At 41.4% G+C, this 14,319-nt stretch overlaps 1 protein-coding gene across 1 annotated transcript in view; it reads right to left on the bottom strand.

The window, feature by feature from the left end:
• CLYBL (citramalyl-CoA lyase) overlaps positions 1–13,124 on the bottom strand; it is a 183,034-nt gene extending 169,910 nt beyond the window's left edge. The window contains exon 1 of the mRNA XM_033147819.1: positions 13,025–13,124. Within this exon, the coding sequence (XP_033003710.1) occupies positions 13,025–13,089 (65 nt within the window). The 5' untranslated portion in view covers positions 13,090–13,124. The remainder of the gene's footprint in view (positions 1–13,024) is intronic.
• Between the last annotated feature and the right edge of the window lie 1,195 nt (positions 13,125–14,319).

Here is a 14,319-nt window from a genome sequence, read left to right on the forward strand (position 1 = left end):
CAAGATTATAAATGAACCCCCTGGGCCGTACAAAACAGCCTCAGGCAATACAGAGGCCGTATGTTACCTATTTCCGCACCTTAATTTTCCTCGGGTACTTTCACCACAATCATTCATTCAGTCCTTTTGCTGCGACAGTAGAACGCAAACTGTGCAGGTCACACCCTACCCCTAGGACTCACAGTGAACCCCAACATCCTCGACAAAGTTTTACGCAGCATTTGGGAGCAAGCAGAACAACGTGACGTTGGAATTTAGCAGAAGATATGGCTCAAGTAATTTTACTCACACCAATAATTCCACTACTGCTTGTGGATGTCAATAGTTCAAGAAAAACCACCCGCAGATGAACTACAGCCAGAGCGCTGGTTCCCAAGTTCAGAACCCTGTTGAGTCATGAATCTGTCATTGCAGGCAAGTCGCCATTTCTCAGCCTAACTTGCCTTCTTGGGATGACATATGAGAGAAACGTAAATCACTTTGTATACTGGAAAAAGTGCTTTAGGGGGAAAAAGATATCCCTCTTCGCAATTTAAAAAACAAAACATTCAAGCCTTTTAAACTAAGGCTACCCTCCTATATATACACTCCCTTGGGAGTAAAACTCATTAAATTGGCCTTACCTCTGAGCAAATTAGTCGGGGGTGGTCATGAACAGAGATGAAATATTGTATAAATGTGAGCATTTAAATCCACTGCAACAAACTGCAAGTTCAATATTGGGGGAGGGGGAACCACAGCACTGGATTCTATTCATTTACTTTCTTCTCACAAAAATACAATATCATACCCCCCCCCAAAAGAAAACAACTATGGAATGATAGGCTATCCTGTCCACTTTCTGGAGGCAGATGTTTCCTAGCTTTCTTTTAAAAAACGTAAATCACATTTGCAGTGTTAGTAATCTAGGCCTGTAGCCTCCATTACAAACCGGGGACCTTCCAGGGTGTAGAATTTAAGTTTACAAGCCTGTTTTGCTTTCCTGCAGGCGCTTAGAGCTTGTAAATGACACCTTTCAGTGTCCCAAAGAACGAAGGGCAGCTAGTCCCAAATTCTCGTGTTGCCTAATGGTCTCACATAAAACGAGGTCCACAGAATTTTTATGGCCATCTCAGGGCAAACTCACAGGTGAAGAACCACTAGGGAAAGGATGTCTTGAGCTTTGTCCCCTCTGAGCTTTCCAGGTGCAGCGAATTTTTCCCACCCGTTGCTTGAACGATTAACAGAACTCTCAATGTAAAGTCTGTAGTCCGAAAGTTACAGCAGTGAGAAGTAAATCAGATGGAGAAATTCCTCCGGGAAGAAAAAGGGGGAGATGGAGAATAGAGATCAATATGCATTGACCTCCAAAGTGAATAAAACTACAGAAGTTTTTCGCGCAAAAATGAATAAACAAGGCTGAAACTCTATATCCACTTACCTGGAAGTAACCCTCAATGAACACAACTGGACTTACTTCTGAATATATGTATAGGATTTGTCCCGTGAGTCACTTTTTCTTCCTGAGTCCGCATGCACAAACCCCGACAAAATAAACGAACTCTCAATAACCACAGGAATTGCATGTTATTGTTGTTTTTAAACTAGTAAATATAGAACCACTGTGCACAGGAAGTGATATTCAGAACTTTGATGAGGACAGAAATATAACCATTTGGGCTGCAATCTACAAACAGCAACACAGTTCAATCTACAAGATTAATCTAAAAGACTTTTCTGGAGTAAGGACTTTGTGGACAGTAGTCTTTAAATGCTACAAATTGCTTCCAAATTTAATGACTCGTGACTTGCCAAAAACAGTGCTAATGAGCTTTAGGGGTTTTTTTTTGCTTTTTTAAAAAATAAAATAAAAATCCAAGTAGAGGCCAGCAAATGAAAGGAGAAGCCAATAAAATGTAAGTAAAATTGCTAATTTGATTCATGCACAGTTACAGCTTGGCTGTGGGTGTGCCAACACCACTTGCATCTTCCCCAATCAGGAAATGGGATTAAATGTTTTAAAAATATTTTACTGCAGAGCTCGATTTTCTTTCAATTAGAGGGCAAAACAAAATCCCACTGATTCAAGGCACTTCAGTTAAATTAGTGCCTTTCACTGATCCTCTACATATTTAGGTATGAGACGTTGGAATTAACAGGAAATGTGTGTTCTCCAGTCAGTCTCATTAGCTGGTTGCGCCACACACATATGTTTTCAATGCTTTCCCAAGGAACCAAAAATGCACCCGAGCTTAAAAGGCAGTAGTAGAATATTGGTGCCACCTTGCTTGCGGAAAACGCAAGACAATCCGTTCTCAGGACTTCACAAACTGCACAAACATTTCTACCTCAGATGCTGAAATTCTAGTAGTAGTAGTAGTAGTAGTAGTAGTAATAATAATAATAATTTATTATTTCTACCCTGCCCATCTGGCTGGGTTTCCCCAGCCACTCTGGGCGGCTTCCAACAAAAGATTAAAAATACATTAAAACATCAATCATTAAAAACTTCCCTAAACAGGGCAGCCTTCAGGTATCTTCTTCTTCAATTTTTCCCACTTTAATGCACTTTAATACATCACAAAAAAGAATAATAAACAAATAAACAAATATCCATCACCACTTGGCAACTAAAAAACAACAACAACAACAAAAAATACAGTGGTACCTCGGGTTACTGACACTTCAGGTTACAAACTCCGCTAACCCAGAAATAGTACCTCGGGTTAAGAACTTTACCTGAGGATGAGAACAGAAATCGGGCAGCGGCGGCAGTGGGAGGCCCCATTAGCTAAAATGGTACCTCAGGTTAAGAACAGTTTCATGTTAAGACTGGACCGCCGGAATGAATTAAGTTCTTAACCTGAGGTACCACTGTACAAAAAAAAACCCCAATAATACATTGAATAGTGTTCACTATACTTTGACATAAAAATTGTCTTTTTCTGTAGACCTGACTTCCCATCTACTCCTTACTTCTATTTCTCAACAATTGTTCACTGTCATATCATAATATATTTTGGTTTTAATATTATTTATTTTGTCATGAGTTTTCCATCAAACTTGAAACTCCTACTGAAGTTATTCAAATGCTGCTACAGAGTTTAAACTATCATTACTATTTTTCAAATAAATTTTAAAGACTTCCCGTTTTGAAATAAATACTTCCTTTGATTTATTTTTTATTCTTTCTGATAGACTGTCTAATTCCGCATATTCAAGCATTTTTTGAGTCCACTCTAGTCTAGAAGGGACTTCTTTTCCAATTTGTCGCAATGAGCACTCTTGCGGCGACTGTGGCATATAGAAAAAATTCCTTTGCCTTTTTAGGAATATCTGAATCTGTGATTCCTAGTAGGTAGGCTTCTGGATTTTTGTTGAATGATATTTTTAACATTTTTTTTCCAGTTCAGAATGAATATCCTCCCAGAACATCTTAATTTCTTTACATTGCCACCACATGTGATATAGATTACCTGGCTTTTCTTTACACCAACAATTACTTGGTACACTTTTATACATCTTGGAGAGCTTCCAAGGGGTTATATACCATCAATGTTGCATTTTAAGGAAGTTCTCTCTTAAAGAATAACAAGCTGTAAATTTCCAACATGTTTTCCATGGGTATGTTAGTGGCTCTATTTCCGAAGGAACCAAGCTTACCAAAATCAATATGCCTACACAATTAATAAACTCTTTATTTAATGATTAATAAGTGAATTAATACAGCATAATATGTTTAGAAGAAACGAAGGATTATCAAAAAACTTTCTTGTTTTAAAAACAAGCTAAAATGAAAGAACTGTGAGGTGGACATCTACTTCTCTGAATACCTAACTTTACTTCTGCCTCAAAATACAGAAGTTACGAACATTGGAAGAGTCTGTATTATATTATTACTGCGTGTCAGAGAGACCGAAAAGGAGAGTGGCTGTATTTTTAAGAGACTACTCCCTGACTGTGAGTTCTGCATACCCTCCAACATCTTTCCAATAAAAATAGGGACGTCCTAAGGAAAAGCAGGACATTCCAGAATCAAATCAGAAACCAGGCCAGCTTCTGTAAATCCAGGACAGTCCCTGGAAAACAGGGACACATGGAGCATATGAGTTCTGGATATATTAGCTGTGTGGTAGCAGGTGGTGGGAGGTGCTGGCTTGCTTGCGGCAAGTGTTCTTTGATCTATTTGAGTATTTTTGGTTTGTATTTTGGTGGTCTCTAGCTAAAATGAGTCGGAAACCCTCAGAGTTTGTTTTGTGAACCCTATACACTATAACCTTGATTACTGGTTCCTCAATGAGACCATGGACACATGTACTTCACATGTACTTGTTGGAATTTGCATGTGCCTGCACACACATACTGAAGCCCCAGGATTGGTGAATTGCACTGGCAACCAGTGATCTATCTACTTCTGCTTTCTGCCTTCCAAAACTAGGCAAGCCAAGTGTCTTGTAAAGGTTCAGAAGCAGAGCATGCTGGAAATGTCCACCCCCATTGTGAATCGCTGGCATCTGAGACTCACGAGGCATACTGGCTGTGTTCACACCTAATGATAAGCCAAGAAACACTACTTAAACCATACTCTATAGAAGCTATGTACTAGTGCAGGCATAGGCAACCTTCGGCTCTCCAGATGTTTTGGCCTACAACTCCCATGATCCCTAGCTAACAGGACCAGTGGTCAGGGATGATGGGAATTGTAGTTCGAAACATCTGGAGAGCCGAAGGTTGCCTATGCCTGTACTAGTGCATGCAGCCCAGTTGTTCCCACTTTGCTCTTCCCTTTGGGTAAGAAAACTAGGAAAGGGGTAGCTTAGTACTGTATTGTGTCCAAACCCAGGTTCATGACTTGTTTCTCCTTAATAAACAAGGATTTGTAATGCATAATCAATTACATATTGTTTGCAGATTGAAAACAACAACAGTATACAGTGGTGCCCCGCTAGACGAATGCCTCGCTAGATGAAAAACTCGCTAGACGAAGGCATTCGTCTAGTGGAAGGCCGCCCTGCTAGACGAAAAAGTCTATGGGGCTGCCTCGCAAGACGAAAAAAATTCGTCTTTTTTTTTTTCGTTTTGCGGAGCGCGGCTGCCTTTGCCGCTCCGCAAGACAAAAAACCCGCTAGACGAAAATTTTCGCAGAACGAATTATTTTCGTCTAGCGGGGCACCACTGTACACCTATCATATTCAGTGGATTGATTTCTGTTCTGGACATGAGATAAATAAGTGAAATTTGGCAATTTCCACTCCCATTTCAGACATTCCTACATGAGGGATGAGTGAAGGAAAAATCAAGCTCTGAAGTGTTTTATTCTTCAATTGCAATGTAGACCCCTACGAAGTTGTATCCAACACTGTGCATTAGTGGAACAGGCCCCCACATATAACAAGATTTACCTCTCCTCTGCCCTGCAACCCTCTGCACAACCTCAAACTTCAGAGGGTTGGAAGACTCTCCAGGGCAGATATTGGGCACGGTGAAGGAAGGCTGCAGAGGATGAGCGAAGGAAACTGATGTTGTATTGCGCAAGTAGAAGTTCACTCACAAAATGTTAGATTCCACCCTTTCTCTGCAATTCAATGTTTCTTTACCTGTACCATCTAGTAAAACTTCACCGAAGTCAGCTGAGGTATTCAGATGAACGAAGTCAACTGCGGGATACCACTTATAAAGTGATAAAGAACAACTGACACTATCGCCTCTTCCTATGAACAAGGCATAGCTGCAAATACACACCTAGGCCTGATTCAATCATATCTTAGCTTAATAAACCAAGATCAGAATTAGCATTCTACCTGTCCAAACAATCCCTTATCTCCTCTCTTCTCAGCATGTCACAAGAGTTCAGTTAACTATAGTTTCCTCTTACACTCAAACAATGAGACTATGGTTATCATGTACATATCAAGACAGGACCTTAAACAAACTCTGAACCATAGTTTAAGATCTCAGTTAGTTCCTAACCTAGTAGTCATATGTTTTCCAATCTGGATGTAAATGCAATCTATGCTTAACCAAAGACTTACCGGTACTAGCTTTTCACAGCACACCAAGAAGGAATAAAGATTATTTGTTAATTATCAGGTGATACACAACATCAAACAAGAAATGCACACATAAAATAACTTGATCCCACATTTAAGACACAGCAATACGTGATTGATTTTGCTTCTCTCTCTCTCAGTCATATAAGATAGAAGACATGTTGTAAAAACCTCATTTGGGAAGATCTTCCCTAAAGGATTTCTGCACTCCTGGAGGCTGAAGTACAGACTCACCCGTGTTTATAGAATCAAAGAAAGGAAACCAAATAAGAAACTTAATAAGCTGATATGTGATCATCATAGGTGCAGCAGCATTCTATGAAAGTCAAGTGATTTAGGTCTACAGGTCTTCACTATGTGGAGTCAGCTGCTTTCCTCTTATAATACTGCACATTAATGGTGGCAGCTCCAAACACCCCCTAGCAGCTCCAAACAGAAGATGGACTAAATGCTAGCTCAGAAGTAGCTGCCAGGAAAGATGTGTAAGCAGCCACCCCAGATGTTCTCTGGAAGCGATGAAAGAGGACATGCAAGTCATTTGAGCATCCTCTTTGTAGCATTTCTGGGTAACAACTGAAGCAGCCTTAGGTGTGTGTTGATTTGCACTAATGTAACTGAAAAAAATAAATATCATTTTGTCACACACGACACCCTAGATCTACTCATGGATGTACAGTGGTCACTACTCTCTATTCTAGTCACGTTATTTGCTGCTACAACAATTCACAGGATCAGATCCTAAAATTAGATGTCAAAATTGGGAATTAACAACATAAATGTCTCCTGCTTCCTACCCAAGAACGACGACACTTGTACCTTCGGTGTAAATAAAGTAGTCAAGTTTTATTCTGAGAGGCTGATAGTGTATAATCAGAAACAGATAGTGTATAAGCAGAAATTAGTCTAGACGCCCTGAGGCACCAACAATGAGGCAAGCATCAAAGCAACTCTGGAGAGGAGCTTCAGGGTTCCCTAAACACAGTTCAGGGACAAAGACAGGAGCCCAGGATCAGAAGCTGTGATCTGAGACCATACAGGAATGGGAAGATGCTCCAACAATTCAAAGCCTACCCACCATGCAAAGAGGCGGGGAAAGTTCAACTGCTCACCTGTCCTACTGAGAACTCCTGGCCTGAAGCAGGGCACTCCTTGTGGGCTCAGGCCCTTTCCTCCTCCCCTAGCAGAGGAGGGGCCTCCCTGGCACTGGAAGGGCCCACCTCCTCCTGAGCCAAGGAAGTGGGCGTGTGAGACTTCCAGAGGGAAAGTCTAAACAGGAAGGCCTAGGTCCAAGTCAGGGGCAGGTTCTCACCCATGACCTCCCCCTAGCTGTCCTCATCAGAGTCCTCAGGGAAGGCCATGACACAACCTTGTAAGCCATTCTTGTGACATGCCCATCACATCAGGTACTACTTATTGGGGGTTTTTTAAGGCTGACATTTTGAGGAGTAGAGAATATTTAAAAACACTTTTAGTACTATTAAATCCACACTGGACGAAAGCAATAATTGTGCTCTCGTGAAGCAAACCAAGTAGAGCTTCAACCTACAATAACAGCTTGTTAGTGTCCTTAGTTTCAAGGCTCTGGAATGGCATCTGTCTTGAATTATATCCAGCTGGGATCATGTTTCAATGACCAATATGGACAGATTACTGGAACTTTAAAACCTTGCCCTCTTTGTAATTGATGTTTAAACTGTTTGAAGTTTCTCATTAAGTCCATTTTACAAATTAGGTGCAGATGTATAAAGCTAAATGTACAGTACTAGGGGAAATTAGGTCACCTGAAAGCTCAATATAAAATGTCTCTGTTAACTGTTTAACTACAATGAGTACATTAAATTTTAGAAAATCAATTCGGCGTGTCCCAAATTCTTCAGAGTTTCATCACTTCCTTTTCATTGTGGAAGAGACTTCACAATGGCCAACCATTGTGTAATGTCATTACAATAAAAATATGAAAGGAAAGGCATTTAGTTGTATAATCACCAGCTGAGATGTTCTTTCATTGTAGTATAGTTATACTATAGAAACGGGAAGAAAAGAAGACCTCAGTACCATGATAACAAGTAATTCAAATTTACACCTGAGTTCAAGTAGATATAGTCTTGTCATTATATATATATTTTTAATTCCCCTAGGTTCTATTATACTGTGCCAACTCTGGAAAAAGAATATCAGCACCTAGCATTCATAGGACACTACTATAAAAATACAGGATGGACACATAGGCACCACCTTATACCATAAACCAACTGACCGACAAACATAACTACATGCTTGTAGCTACCATCCAAAACATACCAAACCATCCATTGTATATAGCCAGGCCCTACATTATAGCCGCATCTGTTCCAACTCTACAGAGACTCTCATTTAATAGATCTACAGCAAACCTTTTTAGAACTAAAATATCTGCCTGATAAAGTTAAACAACAGATCAACAGAGCTAGACTGATACCCAGAGAGAACTTGCTGCAAGACAGACCCAAAAAAAGAAAACAACAGAACACCACTAGTAATCACATACAGCTCACAAGTTAAAACAGTACAACGCATCATCAGAGATCTACAACCTCTCCTAGACAATGACAGTTCTCTTTCTCAAGCTCTGGGAGGAAGACCTTTCATCGCCTACAGACAGCCACCCAATCTTAAACAACTCCTCACCCACAATAATACAGCAGGACTCAACATGGACACTGGTACCAGAGCCTGCAATAAACCCAGATGCCAACTTTGCTGCCACATACACCCGGACAACACCATTACTGGCCCCAACAACATCAAACATACCATCTCAGGACTATTTAATTGCTCATCTTCTAACATTGTGCATGCAATCAAATGCCAACAGTGCCCTTCAGCTCTCTATATCGGACAAACAGGCCAAACCCTATGCCAAAGGATAAATGGACATAAATCTGATATCAGGAATCACAAGACAGAGAAACCAGTAGGAGAACACTTCAATCTCCCAGGACATTCTATACAAGATCTCAAAGTAGCTGTCTTAATACAAAGGAATTTCAGAAATAGACTGGAAAGAGAAGTTGCTGAATTGCAACTCAAGAGAAGTTGCTGAATTGCAACTCATTACCAAACTCAAAACCGAGGAGAGACCTGGTCTGAACAAAGACATTGGACTCTTATTATACATGACAAAGCTATCTTTAGCCATCTCACCCCTTGATTTTTCCTTTAGGACTAATTGCAGTCGTTAACAGTCATCAACAGGTTTTCCACACCCATCAGCCAATCACCCATTCCCACCACCCTTCTGAGTAATACCCCTCCCCACTCTCTCACTATATATAAGGGTCTGGTGACTTCTCTTTCAGTGTATCTGAAGAAGTGTGCATGCACACGAAAGCTCATACCAAGAACAAACTTAGTTGGTCTCTAAGGTGCTACTGGAAGGATTTTTTTATTTTTTATTTTGTTTCTTCTATTTGAGTCATTGCAGGAAGGACCAAAAACACTGGTATTACTTGCAACGGAACAGTTTTCAGTGATTTAGATGTTAGGGAAGCTTCCTAGCTATTCGGGGGAAATGCTAAATATATTTTCCTGAAGTTTGAGCACATAAATTCTACAAAGTTTATCTGTTTTATGCCAGTTTAGTTATGTCTTGACCACAACAACCAGAACAAATACCATGGGAACTTTGGTGAGGGATGCTGGAAATTCTCTGTTACAAATCCTGATCTCCAGCTTTCCACCCTTGAACTGCACACCTAAGGGTTCCTAGAGAGTAAGGGCTATTAAATCTGTTTTTAAGTCTGTGGCACAGGTTTGTAGCAAGCAAAGACTGCCTTAACTGATAATACTTTAGACCCAGTAAATCTTTTCTGGCCCAGCAACCTTAAGCTCCAGTCCTATAGCTTGAGTGTCAGCTACACCTGACAACATTACAAGCTGCATATGGGAACTGCACTTATCTGAGACTAGCAGAATCAGAGTGCATGGCACAGCCCCAAAGAACAAACAACTGCTGCTCCTAAGCCACTCTCCCAATTATAATTCACCCTTCTTTAATAATACTTTATTAAATACTTTATCCAGCACCAGTGCAGTGACACACATGCCCTTCCTGTTTAGTCCCACATGACAAAACAGCTTGCAAAAAACTATCAAATTTAACACATTTCAATAGCCAGACCTGATTCTCAAGAACATCAATGACATAAATCACTGAGAAACAAACTTGTTCAAAACCTGAAAAATGAGCTGGTGCTTTCAAATGAACTTTCTCCCAACAAGGTTGTAAACAACGAACTCAACACAATTTCATTTTCATCTCTTTCTGCTGCATAGTAATAAAATGAATTTAAGATTAATTTAAAATGAAACAGTACAGCAAAGACATCCGAGGGATTTTACAAAGGCATGGGGGGGGGGAACCAGTCTTTGGAGCCTAAATCCTCAAAATGCACCAAAAGCAAGAGAGACAGACAGAGAGAGAGAGAGACAGACAGAGAGAGAGAGCTTTCACTCTTACAGAACAACTTTTAACAATTGTATAAAGCAATGTTTCAATTGTTAAAGAAACAAAATAATAGTAATTCCAGGTAAAAAAGAGATACCTCATCTTCACAGAGATTTTTTTATTTTATTTTTCCATCAACGGAAATCTTGTATCTGTTCAAGATTTGTGTCTGCTAAAATGTTGCAAGACAGGGAGAAACTTTTCTGATTAACAAAGAAAACGTGTTTGGCTATATTTCAGCTTTTGTTGCATTAGCACCCTCCAGTGTCCAATTTATGAAAACACAACACTGGTAACAGCTTAAAGGGGCTCTAGTTGTGACTTCTTAGTCAAACAGAAGAAGGTATTGGGCTATGGAGGTTGAAAGGTTTAACCTGACTTTTCAATTCATTGGCATATGCCACCACTAGGGACAATGATAAGAAGAGGTCACCCAATTAAAACAGAGTTCTGTTCTTCTGCCCACAATGCTACCACATTATACAACAAAAAGGTTGAGCGTGTTAACAAACTGTCCTAATTGCAGCTGCCAAGTCCAACCCACCATACAATGTGGACAGAATTTCTGCTAAAAGCAGCTCTGTAAAAGGAATTTGGGTGTTCAGGTAACCAAACCCATGATGCTCAATGTAATTGTAAGGATGCTATGAATCTGGCTTAACTTCTGCAATGCAAATGTAAGCATTCTTACTCAGAAGAAATAAGGCTCACTGTACAGGCGATAACCATTTTGCACAGGGATTCTGTTCCCACCCTCTGAATGTGCGGGCGGAGTGTGATTAAGTGTGCCCCGCCCTGTTACACCCCAACCCATTACAGCCCTGATCTTCCCTCTTTCAGGTCCAAAAATGTGTGAGGAGGTTTTGTACTGGAGCAGGCATACATAGGCAACCTCGGCCCTCCAGATGTTTTGGGACTACAATTTCCATCATCCCTGACCACTGGTCCTGTTAGCTAGGGGTCATGGGAGTTGTAGTCCCAAAACATCTGGAGGGCCGAGGCTGCCTATGCCTGTTCTGGAGAAACATCCACTCCGAGTGCACAGAGAAGAACTGAGTGTAGTGTCCTGCAGGAGTAATAGGACCAAATCTTGCTGGGAGACTAAGGGAGAGACAGGAGAAGTAGGAGATGAAAAAGATGAGTCTACTTGGGTCTCAAGCTAGTCTGGAGGGGAAAGACTCTTCTGAAGTAAGAAGAGACTCCCCAAACCCAGTGAAGGAAGGGGTGTGTGGTGAGCCCATAAGACTATTACTGAAAGTACTGCCTCAGAAAAGAACCAAACTACTGTATCAAGCAAGCCGAAATACCTGAGAACTAATTAAAACGGAATTCACATTGTCTGTCTGAAGAAACTTAAGCCTAGTCCCCTTGTGTTATTTGCTACCTTGGTTTTAAAAATAAATCTTTGTTATTTATTTAAAGTAAACCTGTTTGAGACTCCGACTTATTGCTTATCCCCTCATAAAGGTCCCCCACAGATTCTCTGGGATAGTTAGTATTTGTTTTAAACCTTCAGTTAAAAGGGTTGATCAGGGAGGTGGGGGCAACGTAAACGTTGGTGTGAGAGGGAAAGAAAGTGACACCGAGCCTGCCGTCACCCCCCCCCCCCAAAAAAAACCTTGCCCTTACAGTATATCAAGATCCTAACCAGAGGCATTCTGCATGTCCCCACACCTTCTGAGGCCAAGGGTGACTTGTGCAAGCCTTCAGAACTAGTCACTTCCTAAGGAAGTTGGCTTTTCAATGCTCACTAAAGACCTTGGTCCTGGACTTTTAATTTGACAGACGAGTTTTTCTGGACGTTATATTTACCTTTATCACTACTGTTACCACTTCAACATTTCATAAACTGCTTTCGGGGGTTACATACTCAAAAGAGTGGCGTAGAAGTGCTCAAAACATACATACAAACAAATCCTGTTAATTTAGCGCTTTGGGATAAATCCCACTTAAGTGGCTATGAAATAATCCCAACAGCCCTACCTTGAAGAAGACTGTAAGGTTTTGAACTCTGGTGGATTTACTTAGTAAGATCAGGCTGCTGTTATTCATTGCAGCGGTTGAAGGTCCTTCTTTTAAAGCAGGGATGAGGAGGCTGTGGCGCTTGCAGATGTTACTGGACTCCGAGTCCCACCACCCCTGGCTGAGGCTGACAGACTAGGGTTGGAGCTCACGGCGCCCATTTCCCCTTCAGTGCCCTTAATGAAGGTTGAAGAGTGAGCTGTGGGGTTTTCGTTTCGTTTGTCCGTTTCCTTCTCTAAGGGACAGCTCTACCTTTCGAACGCTTACCAGACCATGTAGCTATTCGGAACTTGGCAGCACAAGAGACGCGCGCGTGTGTGTGCACGTGTGGAAGTGTTTTATTGCAAGGGTGGCAATAAAAAGCAGGGAGGAGAGCTACTGCTCTGCGAACTTCTTCCCAACCCCGCCAACTTCCACCCCCCCTATCTTCAGAGAAGGGGGGGGGGAGCAATGCCTCCCCCCTCCCCCACCCGCGCGCGTCACTCACATTCCCCGCCTGCTCAGACTCTGACCAGCCGCCAGGAGACGCCGCAGCCCGAACGCCGCCGCCATCGTCGCCACACTTCGCCTCTTCCGGGCTCCGCCCACGTCCGGCTCCCATTGGTGGAGTTGAGCGGAGGGAAGCTGCTTCTCTGTCGCTTCGCGTTGGGTAAGTTACCCGCGTTCTAAAGGGGCGGGGCCTGGAGCGCCGGGTCGTCGGAAAGCTCTACTCACGTGTTACACGCGCGTGAGGGCACGTCCCGGCATTCAAAAGGGGCGGGGGCCTGGGACGCCTAGTCATCGGAAAGGTCTTCGGGGGCAGGAAAAGTCTTCTGCTATGGAGGTCGTCTGCTATGGCCCGAGTAGAGGGAGGTCTTGCGAGAACAGCTCCTCCTCGTATCTGAAGAAGTGTGCACGCACACGAAAGCTCATACCAATAACAAACTTGGTTGGTCTCTAAGGTGCTACTGGAAGGATTTTTTATTTTTTTTGTTAGCTCCTCGCTTATTGAAATTTGAAAGTGCCTTCAGCATGTAGCAATTGGTAAAAAGAGACAATGCGTATCATTTGGGCTTCTGCAAACAAATGACTAGACTGCGTTCAGGTGGGGAACAAATTTAAATACAGGTGTGTTTGAGGCTATCTACTGAAACATTAGTACAGATGTGGCAAACCACCCACTCCGAAAAGTACAATATCAAGCTTCCACACTTACTACTGACTGCAGATGTGTAATGGATTTAAAAAAAACATATTTAGTGGATTTTTTTCGCTGTATGAGGAAATCAATTTTAAATGAGGGGGAGTGTAGGCTGCCATTTTTTTTATGATACCTGCATAAAAACTTGTGCACATGAACAGCAATAAACCTCCATCTGGAAACATCCCTAGAATCATTGTAAAGTCTTGCATTCCTAACATAACATGAATCGACACATCAAGTTTAAGTTGTTTTTGAGCATATGGAATACAAATAATTTAAGGGACATACTTTTATGTGTCCAAAGGATATCGCTTCATAAAGTTAACTTCCACTTAGCCCAATGGGACTTATTTTATTAATATAATAGACTTGTTAGCCACCTTTCAACCTGCAGTATTTTCTCAAGGTGGCATACAATGAATAGCAAATTAAAAATCCGTTTAAAATATCTACAACATTCAAATGCAACAATTAAATAACGGAGTTCTATTTCTGTCAGCCACTCCACAAAAAATGCCACCTAATCTACCCCCTCAGTTACAAGAAATCTGAAAGAAAAAAATCCTTTTAGATCCATCCAAACAAAACAATAAGGGAAC

This window comes from Lacerta agilis, chromosome 4 (assembly GCF_009819535.1).
Source record: "Lacerta agilis isolate rLacAgi1 chromosome 4, rLacAgi1.pri, whole genome shotgun sequence".
In the NCBI taxonomy this organism is placed as follows: domain Eukaryota; kingdom Metazoa; phylum Chordata; class Lepidosauria; order Squamata; family Lacertidae; genus Lacerta; species Lacerta agilis.